The sequence below is a fragment of the Serinus canaria genome, chromosome 10 (genome assembly GCF_022539315.1).
Source record: "Serinus canaria isolate serCan28SL12 chromosome 10, serCan2020, whole genome shotgun sequence".
Lineage (NCBI taxonomy): Eukaryota > Metazoa > Chordata > Aves > Passeriformes > Fringillidae > Serinus > Serinus canaria.
In genome coordinates this window covers 9,923,043-9,935,264 of record NC_066324.1, presented here as the reverse complement: position 1 = coordinate 9,935,264, position 12,222 = coordinate 9,923,043, and the positions used below count along the sequence as shown (strand labels likewise).

The 12,222-nt window shown below is 46.8% G+C and overlaps 1 protein-coding gene across 4 annotated transcripts in view; it reads right to left on the bottom strand.

The window, feature by feature from the left end:
- Window positions 1-11,912, bottom strand: part of HOMER2 (homer scaffold protein 2) — a 53,687-nt gene extending 41,775 nt beyond the window's left edge. For 3 of the 4 annotated variants that reach the window (XM_030228387.2, XM_050978712.1, XM_030228388.2), the window contains exon 1: window positions 11,729-11,838. In XM_030228387.2, the coding sequence (XP_030084247.2) occupies window positions 11,729-11,823 (95 nt within the window). In that variant the 5' untranslated portion in view covers window positions 11,824-11,838. Of the gene's footprint in view, window positions 1-11,728 lie in introns of all 4 variants that reach the window. The other variant, XM_030228386.2, reaches the window with a different exon arrangement.
- Between the last annotated feature and the right edge of the window lie 310 nt (window positions 11,913-12,222).

Here is a 12,222-nt window from a genome sequence, read left to right as displayed (position 1 = left end):
GAGCCCAGGCTGCTCCTTTCAGCTGCTCTGCATGGCCCCTGTTCCCTGGCTGTGTGCTGGGCCTGAGCTGGAGCCCAGCTGTGAGAGCTCAGGGTGCTCCTTTCAGCTGCTCTGCATGGCCCCTGGTCAGTGCCACTCTGCCAGCACTGAGACATGCACTCTTCCTTTTCCTGGTACTTCTCATTCCTTCTCTTCTCTCTGGCTGAAGAGATTCTGAAGTTACTGTCCTACTTCTAAAAGTAGCCATATAGCCAGCCCTGCCCCCTGAAAATCCAGTGGAGGGCCATCCAAACTCTGAGCACAGGATCCCTGGAGCAGGACTGACTCAGCAGTGGGCACCTGCAGCCCAAAAGCCAACCATGCTCTGGGTGCATCCCAAGAACAGGTCAAGGGAGGTGATTCTGCCCCTCCACCTGCTCTCGTGAGACCCCCCCTGGAATACTGCATCCAGGTCTGGGTCCCCCAGTGTAAGAAAGATGTGAAGCTGTTGGAGAGTCCAGAGAGCACCTCTCATCTGGAGACAGGTTGGAAGAGTTCAGTTTTCAGCTTTTCAGTACCTAAAGGGCTGCAAAAGAGCTGGAGAAGGATTTTTTACAAGTAGTAAAAGAATAAGGGGGAATGGCTTAAAACAGAAAAAGGACAAGTTTAGATTGGATAGGGAGAAATTCCTCCCTGTGAGGATGGTGAGGCACTGGCATAGGGTGCCCAGAGAGGCTGTGGCTACCCCATCCCTGAAAGTGCTCAAGGCCAGGCTAGATGAGGCTTTGAGCAGCCTTGTCTAGTGGAAGGTGTCCCTGCCCATGACAGGTTAGAACTAGATGATCTTTAAAGTGCCTTCCAACCCAAACCATTCTGTGATTATACATGCACTAAATGCATTTTGCTATCTCCAGGTTTGCTCCCAAAAGAGAAATCAACTGGGAGGGGACAGAACCATGCCCCAGCAATCCTGTGAAACAAACCAAAGCAGCTGAACCAGAGGCTCACCCTGCTCACTGCCAACCATTACCCCATAACAAAGTTCAGCGGTGCTGCCTCAGTGGCTCAGCATGTTCCCCAGCTGCCCATGGAGCACACCAGGCTGGGACACATCCCTTTTATGAGTTATGGATCCACCCTTCAGAACAATGGGAGAATACACACAGGAGATCTGATCCTCTTCTGCTCTAAGAGGATCACTTACTCCTTATTCATACCAAACAAATGTGAGCAAAATCAGCTCAAATTCTCCACAGATGTTTATGCTGGAATGATAAACCCATATCACACAAGTTAAATGATTTTTTGCTTTGCTTCCAGAACAAAATTCTGAACATTTGTTTGTTTTTAAATAGGATGGAAAATAATATTTTGTGTTCTGCAGTAATTTGTTTTGCATGCACTTTCATGACAGGAAAGTCCTTGCTAGTGGAAACAGCCACCTCCCTTGCTGGGGGTAAAAAAAGTTCACGTATCAGTTTTCCCTATTTGCCATAAGTAAATACAGCAAGTCAAGAGCTGGAAACTGCACTCTTCATAGTCCCTGTGATCTAAAATTAATGCCTGGTGTTGGTATGCAGAATGGATCAAGCACTTGCTCACCCACTGAGGACAAGGTGCCAACTGGTGAGAAATTCTTACTATGCTTTTCACACATTCACACTTTAGCACCCAAAGTATTAAACCGACTTCATTTTTAAGGCCTCTTTTCCAGGTCTCCCTAAACACAGGTTTTTTAAGGAAGCTTTACTACCCCTGAAGGCAGCAAAAGAATGTATCAGCTGCCCATTTCGCCCTAGACAACGAAGACTAGCCCTGTGTTTTTCCATGTGCCTCCCTGCCAACACTGACCCAGGTCTGGAGCTGCTGCCACCCTGGGCTCTGGCCAGGCTGTCCCCCCAGGCAGCAGCTCCAGCGTGACTACAGGGGAAGGAGAAGTGCCAAAAAGGAGATGGAAAAAGAAGAGAAAGAAGGAAAGTAACTTAACTCCAAGGTGCAAAGTCTGGACCACCTGTCTAACTCAGAGCAATCAGCTGTTCTTTAGTGGAACAACAGACAGCCCTGAACTGTCCCAAATCACTCCCAGCAGCTGTGTGTCTGTTTTATCTTCTGGCCAATAATTCAGAGGTCATCCTGCAAAGCAGCTGATGAGCATAAACTCTTTCCAGTACCACCTCATGTCACTTGTGCTAATTCAACAGTTGTTGGGAAGGGTGCTGGAGATCACTGCAATATTACTTTGGTATTTCACAAGAGAAGCTGTATAGAGTTGCACAATATTGCTCTCCCTCCAAAGGACAAGGATGCCAATTCATAAGGCAGGGAGGAAAGAGCAAGCAGGGAATGCAAAGTGGATTAGATATTTTGATTCCTTTCCAAACTCTAAGCTTAAAATATAAAAAACTTTGGCAACTTCTCCCCCATAGAATCTAAAATGCTAATTTCTAACTCAATGGAGAAAAGTTCTCGCAAAGATCTGACCAATGTGTATGCAGGATTATTACTCAGCAGCTCAAAAATTCAGGACAGACCTCCCCTGCGGAGGGAAAAGCAGGTAACCACAACCACAGGAGAGGTGTTTACCCCAGGCTTAGGCCCAGCTGATGAAGGAAGCTGTCCCTGCAGCTCTCTGCAAAACCACAGGCTCTGCAGAAAAGTCTGGGGAGGAAAAGCAGGGCGAGAGAGATTGCCAGGAGAACCAGGCTGCACATTTCCACGTCCTTGAAAGCTGATGCATCTCCCATAATATGCAATTTTGAAGGTCTCAGAAAACACATGTTCAGAACCTTCTGCCTGGGGAAAAGTCTTGGAGGATCACACGGAAACTTTAAAGACATTATTTGTCCTTTGGAGCTCTCAAAAGACAAAGCGGAATTTCTCACTGTGCACTAATACCCATTTTCCTGCTCCAAAGCACACGGGAAGGTGAAAGAGGCACAGAGGGGAAAGAAAAGTTCCCCAGCAAACATGGACACAGACACACTTCTGGATCTGCCTGAGAGATGAGCAGCTTCCCATCTATTCCAAATAACTCCTAAACCAACAATTCCCTGGCTGGAGCGTGGGATCTGGTCCTTGCTTCACAGCTATTGTGTTTCATCGTAACTGAGATTACAGACTCAAGCTTTCAACTCCATCCCCTTCAATTTGGGTGGGTGTAGTGAAGTGACAGATCCCTGTTCTCAGTCAAGCCAATTTCTGTTCTTTTTTAAAAGGACCATAAACCAAATTAGATGGGGGTTTATGAATGAGCATTTTTAGAAGACACTTTAAATACAAGTTTATGAGGAACACCTCTATAAACAACAGGCAACAGAAAATTATCTATCTCCTGTAATGGACTATGCAAGTGACAAACAGCTGCCAAACATAAAATAATCACAAAAAGAGAGAGTTCTCATTCACCTGTGTGCTGTAAAGTTTTAGGCAACTAAATCTCCTTCATTATTTCATCAAAGAATAAATTAGTCCCTATCACGGCTGGAGGAGAGGAGATTATTATGACAATCACTGAACTTAACATGAACTGAGTACAAAGATACTTTTATCTCCTCCTTGTACACCCAAAGGCAGGAGTTGTGCCCTTGCTGTACACTGTGCCCCTGAGCACTGCCCACTTTCTGTCCTGTCTGGACAGAATCCTCCTGGCAAGTTAGGGAGGAGTATTTCAGCTTTGGGATTTTTTTATCAGGGGTTTGGACCACATGAGGGTGTAAGATGTAGGGACTTTACCTGGAAGGGCTTAGGGGCATCCTATGTACAAACCACACAAGATACAAACTCAGCACAAGTAATAATAGGAGAGGAAAAAAAAAAGGGAAAAAAGGGAAAAAAGGGAACTGCAGATACACCATGTTAGTGTTCAAGGGAGTGGGGGAAGTGGCTAGACCTCCTCCTTTGAATAAATATGGAAGGAGATTAAACTGACCACCTTGACCACCTTGTGGCTCTCAAGTTAGTTATATGAAATCAAACTTCCACATCAGGGCATGCTACATAGCAGAAGAATAATCCAAACTGACAGCTCTGGGGGAAAGTTAAACTAACAGGGACTGACGACATCACCTTCAGGATTGGCATCACATCATCCTGCATGCCAGAAACTGCTCCATCCCAAAAGGGAGGATCCTCCAAGGGCTATTGTCATCAATTCTGCAAGCCCAATCTGCCACTTGGAGGCATGGAACAAGTTTTAAATCTGTAATTCATACAAACTCATCTATGTGATTTGTAGGACTTGGGGTGGTTGGGTGACACAGGGACAATTTTGCTGCTGCCATCTTTGCACCAGTGTCTGAACTACCCAGCAGAACAGAGCTCATCTTTAGACACCACCATCTGTGAAATAACTGATAAAAAGGTGTCAGACTCTCCCCACATGTCCCACGCATCCTCCAAGCAGCCCTGAGTGCTGGGACATTCTGCACTTCTCATCTCAAAGAACTTCTCCCCCTTTTATCAAATGCTCTTATTAAACATTTTCAATATCACAAAACATGGTATGTTCCCACAAACAACTGCAGAGAGACATTTTAGATGTGTGCCACAGATTCATAGTGGGAAGCTGCAGTACAAAAGCTGATAAAGCCAGGGAATGAAACAAAGGCAGCAACAAAGTGTCGCTGTTCCAGATTACAGAGCAACTCACCAGCAGCAGAGAACTTGAGTCAGTCATTGCAACACAATTAATATGATGGGAGACTGCACCTTGAAGTACTGCCTTTCAAAAGGAAAAGCTTTGAGTACTCCCCAGCTCTGGCTACACTGTCCTTCCAGGGATGAAACAATAAGTAACCGAACACTAAAAATAAAATGCCCACACCTCCACATATAAAATTAAGATTTCCCTTCAGAGCCAAGCAAGATTAAAATTTTGCAATTTTTTCCCCCCAAGAAATACAGTGGTTCCATATCTGAGGAGAATCTCCTGCAAAGCATTAAGCAAACAACAAGTATTTATTCAGTAAGCACTCATACAGCACCATCTCACAGCTCCACAAGGAAGGAGCCTCAGCACAAGCAGAAGCAGCTTTAGGAAAAAAATATTTTACAAACTGGCTACGCATTTTTAAATGTATTCCACAGAGGTCTTTGCTGTCTTGCTGCACTGAGGTACTAAACATTGCCTGATAAGAATGCAGTTGCAGGATTACTATTATTATTATTATAATGAAAATGCTAATGGGGAACAACACTGGCAGCTCTGGAGGGCTCTCCCAGGCCTCTTGATGCATAGGCAGAAAAGTGCAACTTCTACAGAAATTTTCTTTCTGACTTGCAGAAGGGCTTGAGTTTCTAAATCCTGTAGGCTGCAGTGAAACTTCCAGATGGAAAAGAAACAGTTTGTCCCTTCAGGAATTCTTACAATCTTGCATTTTGATAAGCCACGTCAAACAAATAAAATCAGATCAGTGCATGGAGGAGGCAGGAAAGGAGGACGTGGTGCCTCTGAAGGGAACAGGTCTGCACAGCAAGCAGCACTCATGCTGCTCACACTTCCATCACCCTCTTTTTCCTCGTTCCTCTGTCTCAAACCTGCACACTCTTGCTCCATGATAAAGCCCCTGTTGTTTTGCAGCTAGAGCTCTTGCAAGCCCTCATACGTGAAGCCCACAAATCCCAAACACCTACACAGCAGAGGCTCCTGCTCCCCTGTGAGTCATTAGGCAGGCTGTCCCACTTGCTGATGTCAGCCAGCACCATCCCTTCTTTTCAAACAAATCCTGAAACGCCTCGAGCATCAATTCTTTAAAAATATTATCTTCATTTTAATCCTGACCCCAGTGGCAAAATTACCATTAGGAAGCAATTGCAAGTGATGCAGAGGGTCCAAGAGCCTGCAAGAGCTGCCACGTCAGTGAGGAGTAAGCAGCAGCTCCTCGTGTCACACATGAGCTCAGCACCGAGCACCCGAGCCGGCAGCAGCAGCACATCTCTCTCACAAACAGGCAGGGAGCAGCCAGGATGTGTCACCAAAAATACAATCAAAGATCAACTGCATCATCCAATCTCATCTTGTACATTTTGCATGAGTGTGTATTACACAAGGCCTGCTCACACCATGCCTAACCTGTGCTGGGTGCTGCGTGGCTGTGGCAGCAACCTTCCCAGGTACTAATTGTCTATTCCCAGCCTAATTGCTCTTGCCATTAAAAGGGCTTCTTTAATGCTCGAGCTTAAACACCTCCTGTCTTCGTTAAAAGGCAATGCCCTTGTCACATTCTGAGGTTTAAGAACGGGATCATCAGCTATTTACAGTGTACAGCTGAATTATCAGAGAAAGATAGTTGAAATATGTTCCTCTGAGCACATTTACATCCTAAAGAGCCATGACCAACTCACAGGATAAACAAGTCACACGCTGCCTTTGCAGAGCACAGAGTGCAGAAGGCGATGGAGAGCATTCAAGGTGAAAGCAGACAGAGATTTGACCATGGAGCAACCTTGAGGAATGAGGATTTCCCACTCTGCACACACCCTATCACAAAGTCAACAGGAAAACCAACAGCTGATTCAAAATGCTTACGCCTAAGTCCCTGAGTGTACGTTCATGGGTGAGGCTATTTATCTTAGGCACTGCAATAACAGAGCCAAATGAATGAATAAAATGAATACACAGCACTGCAGAAAATCTAGATGCAAAACCAGGCTGATGCCCTTGCTCTTGGGTTCTCAGCAAACTCACTGTCCTCTGCCTGGTTCATGCTGGGAATATGCTTGAACCGTTTGAGACACTTGATCACATCCTGGATCACTTTAAAAAGTTTCAGTTTAAAGGAATTGAACATCAAATAATTCTTTTTAACATTTAAAAAGAATGTTTTCATTTAAAAAGAATTTAAATTATGCCTTTGTTATCAGGAGACCTGCTCACCATTCTCTTCTCAAATAGAAAGAAGGGCTTAAGGGACATCCCAGCTTCGTGGAGAATATTTTATTTATAAGATTTTTCTCAAGTGATAATTAAATTAACAGTGGTAATTAATTAGGTTAGCTGCTGAAAGCAATGTAACTAGAATGACTCCTGGCATCAAGTTTTCTTTCTGTCCATTCTTTCTACATGAGCAAATGTCTGAGAAATTTGCAGCAGAACACTCAAACTAGTTGTGGCACTGGCAGAATTCTCCTCTCATAATTTAATGAACTTTTATGTAGCAGACCTTATAAATTCAGTTCCGTGCCTGTGTCTGCAGTGCTGGGAACTCCTCACATAGTTGTGAGGGGTGAAGTCACTTGAACAAAACACTGTTGCAGGTTTGTTCACTCACCTGAATACAGCCACACCAAAACTTGAAGCACACACAAATCATTATGAGGCCCCAGCTGTTTGGTCTTTTCTTCTCTCTTCCACCCACCCCACCAAGCTCCCTGCCTCTCTAACCTTACATAAATGAGTTTAACATAAGCAAGGGACTACATGCTATTGAGTCAATGGAGCTTCCCCATCATTTCAGTGAACCCCCAAACACTGCTCCAGAACACAAAGTTCTCTGGACCTGACTTTTCCACAGGTTCTTGTACAGACACCTGTATTTGTACACAGACACACAACTCTCCAAGTCAGAGTAACATCCATTTCTATCTACCCTACACAATGGAAATAGCTATGTCAGGAACCAAGGCTGTGAAGAATCGAGCACCCCCAGCCATCAGCTTCAAAACATGAGATGAGCAGCCTCAGCACCTATTCTGTCCTTTCCCTGGACACCAAAACTACCACCAGCTGGATATAATCTGCCCCCCTGAGCAATGCTGGGGACCAAACTGAAGCTGCTGACCTTAAAATCACAAAAAAGGAGTCCCTGAGATCACAGCACCAACTCAGCTGTGTTCAGGCACACTCTTGTCCCAGCCCTGCTCTGAGGGACCCCAAACTGCAGGGACAGCCAGGTGCCATTCTCTGCCTGCCCCTCCCAGGGTCCCAGGGTCTCCCCTTCCCTGGCAGACAGATGGCCTGGCCAAAATTTGCAGGGAGCTGGTGAGAGACTCCCATGGATTTCAGTGGGAGCTGGATGAAAGCCAAGGTGAATTTCCTCTGCAACAACACCATTCCCTGCCACCGAGCTTGTCAGGCACAGCTTATCACCATGGTTTCTAAAGTACTGCTGGTACCAGAAAGTGAACACCCTCCAAAATTACTGCCTTCCTGTAACACGAGCTCCATCACATCTTCTCCTTCATTTATCTCCTTCATTCCTCACCCTCAGGTTTTACTCCCCAAATAAAGCCACGTGTTGGCCAATGGACATTAGTACTGCTGGCAGCAGAAGGGAGGAGAGCAAGGCAGCCTTCCCTGATCTCTCAGATGTCAGTGCATAATAAAAACATCATGTATGGCCACCCTCATGCACCTTTCCATGAATATATCACAGGGGGAACAGAGTTTTATTCAAGAGACCAATCTCCCTAAGATGAGGTTACTCCATTGCCTGATCCAGGCTTGGAAACTTGCCTTTTCCAAACTTCCTGGGGCTTGGCTCAAAGCTCACCTGGAGAGTTATGGATGGATCCCAGCTGCACGGGACTAAATTACCCCACTAGCCCCAGAGGAAGCAGCAAAGAGAAGACATCTCATGTCAGTCAAAAGAAAGGTGTGCTGTGAGCTAGTTCACCAGTAACCTGTATAGCACACACTTCTACAGTTGTACAGATTTCTGCAATAATTTCTAGCACTCAGAGGCCTGGTTGTCATTTTGATATGATTTATAAAACAGAACTAAAACACATTTTTAATGCTAGAGGGCATTTAAATCAGTTGAGTTTTAATCCAACAGATAATATCAGCTTCAGCAGTGAAGAGATTTACAGGTCTAATCCAAACTGGATACTTGCCACACACCTCATAACAGAAATTATTTGTAATGAATAGATAAGGAAATACAAAGATAGCAAAGAATTTAAAATAATAAAAGAATTTAGCCACAGATGAAACAGCTATCCAACACCTTTTTAAACTAGCTAATACCAAAATCTCAAGTATCCATATAACTGTACATTCAACTTCTGCTTAAACTGAGGTCACACTGAGCCAGACCACAGCTATTACTTGAGTAGGTACAGCCCACTAACATCAGAGACACTTCCTTGATTGTGTCAGCCCTTGGCTTGCAACAGCAAGAGACAAAGCGGGAGGTACTTTCAGACACAGATTTCTACAGCTGGAAATGTGTTACATTGTGGTTTTCAAACAGCTGAAGTTTAAACTCTGAGAGGACTGAGGTAACAGCAGCGATCAGATATGCTGGGTAGAAGAAAGAAGTTATTTGGGAAAAGACCCATTCTCTTTAAAGTAGACATTTGTCCAGTGAGATTCTTAACAGTGGCTTGACCAAAATACAGTGGTTTTCAGTCAGCAGCAACTTTCACATTGACTTTTATGGACACTGGAGCAGATTCATTTTCCCCGTGACTTTTTTACAACGTTGTTTTCATGTCCCTTGTATGGCGGGCATTAGGTTTTTTTTAAAAACATGTAAATTGCAAAACATGACACTACCTTGCTGCCTAGTCAGTTGAACTAAACCAACAGTTTAAATAGCTCAGCTCACAGCTAATAAGCAATTTAAATAGCTTTGCTTTGCTAAGCTCAAGTAGCTGTATCAGGTTTCATAGCACGATCAGTCACTGCCAAATCCATAGGCAGCATTTAAATGAATCACTAGCAATGGTCACCCCCAGGAAAAAGAAAAAAAGGAAAGTAAAGATATTTTAAGAGCTAAGAATCAAGTCATTGTCACAATTTCTATGAGTACATGCCCCATATGTGACACCAAAATGTGCCCAGGAAGCAAATCCCACTCAAAATTCATCCAAGTAAGAATGACTGAGCTCCGTGTTCTGACCACAACCTGCTTCACAAAGACACGTGAGTACAGAGGTGCCCAGTCCACAGAAGGACAAGCTGGAGCATGCAGAGGTGAAGGATCTGCAGCACAGATGGAACCGGAAGAAAACTGGGAGGCTGCTCCTGTGTCATGTGTGCTAAGTAATGCTATCACAGCTGCAGTAATGCTATCACAAATGTACCTCCAAGTTCACTGGATCAGAAAGGTGAATGGCAAGATAATTATGTGAGACTCTGGGAAAATGCATATTCACCAAACACCTTGTCTGAACTCTGTACAGAGTGCAAGAGATGGTACAACCCACGCTGAAACCCGGGGAATGAATGACACGGGGAGCTTGATCTCATGTGCACCAGTGTAAGACTGAAGTGACTGAGGAACACATTAAATCAGGGTATTGAACCAGGCTAGTGAACGTGCCTGCTCCCTGTGCAAGCCTGCATGATCTGACTCTGCATGCAGCAGCACAGACAGGAGCACAACCAGAGCTCTCAGCAGCCTTTGCAGCCAAAGTCCTTTGCAGCTTGAGCAGCTCCGGAGGCAGAGCAGGACCACACCGAGCCCAGAACTCCTCCTGGCTGACAGAAAGGGTGGAGGAGCACCGTGACCTTCCACTCATGTCTCCAAGCCACAGCTGAACTGATCTACCAGGATGGAAACAGTTAAAAATGACAGCAACTGAAACATTTGCCTTCAGAGACACCCAGGTAGAGTGACAGAGACAAGTTTCCGTGGATGGATGTTTCTGATCATCCTGGACTCTGCGGGGCAGTACTGCTCCAAACAGGTTTTGATACTTCTTTCTCCAACCTCAAGGACAGTTTCTCTTTTATTTTCCAGTGAAACTTTGCATAATTAAGAAGCAAATGAGTCCCTGTAATCCTGAAGAGAAACGTGGGAGATACTCACTTAGATCCTATTTCTCCCTCTGCCCCTGTACTTCTATTCAGTACTCCTGGGTATCAAATTTGGACACGTGCATGTCATTATAATTCATTATTTATCCATATAGCCTCGAATTATATCACTTTGACAACAATTAACAAATCCATAGTGGGAATTTGGACATCTGAAAGCAGCAGAGGAAGCTCAGAAACTGGAGAACGATTCCTTGCCACATGGGGGTGAGGAGAGGCAAGGAAAAGGTGTAAGAGAACATAATAGGATAAAAATAAAGTAAATTAAACGTGTGGGTTTGGAATCCCCCAAGACATTCTGGTCGAGAGGATCTCAAACCTATATATAGTCCAAGCCAAAGGCACAACCTTAACCTCTGTTCCCCGATATTTAGTTCACAAATTGCCCTAATGCCAGCATTTGGCTTTTGTCCCCTCATATAAGTTAGAGGATAGCAAAAAATGCAGGACTAATTTTTGGAAAGACCAAGCTGAATCCTCCAAGAGGCCACCACACGTGGTCAGAGACTTCTGTCACGTTAAAAAAAATGTTTGAAGGGAAAAATATTTACACAAATTAGGGACCATCTGGCACAATTCAGGCAAGTTAACCGTGTGCCTCCAGCAGCCAGAGCTCTCGCAGAAGCAGCGCGTGAAACATCTGACAATGAACTCGCGGCACATCCCGCAGCTGACCGGGCAGGGACCGGACCCCCGGCCCCGCTCCGCCACATCCCGAGCTCCTCCCGCTCCTTCCAGCGGGGATTTCGCCGCCGGTGCTCTGCCTCCGCGGCGTGCACGCTCCGCCGGCGGCTCCCGAGCGGGCGGCAATGATTAATTACGTTATAAAATGATTAATTACGTTATAAAACGCTGCCGTTCAGGGCAGCGCTCACGGGGCGGCCGAGCTCTCCCCGCTCCGCACCTGCGGCGGGGCCGGGGCTGGAGGCGGCGCCCACGCGGGCTCGGGACGCGGTGCCCACGCGGGGCCGGGCCCGGCGGACTCACCCCATGTCTCGGCACCTCTCGGCGGCGGCGGCGGCACCCCCGGGCGGCTCCCCGCGCTCGGCGGCCAGCGGCGGCCGCGTCCCCACTTCGCACATGCGGCCGCCCCGGCCCCGGCTGGCTGCGGCTGCACGGCGGCTGCACGGCGGCGAGAGCCGTCCTGCTCCTCCTCCCGCCGCCTCCCTCCCCCCTTACATAACCTCCCTCCCGGGCGGCGGCGGCACCGAGCAGCTCCCGCGGCACCCGCCGCCCTGCCAGGCGGCAGCGCGGGGGCGGCGGGCGGGGCGGGGCGGTGGGCGCGCCCCGGGCCCCTCCGCTCCCCGCCCCGGGCCCGGCCGCCGGCGGTGGGCGGGATGTGCCCCGGTGCGCAGCGCCGGGCGGATCTGGGGTAAGGGATCTCGTCCTCACGGTGCCCTCGCCGGGGGCCGGTGACCCGCCGAACGGGGACGAGGCGGCAAGAAAACTTCGGGTGAAGTTGTGTGGTGTCCCCACGCCGC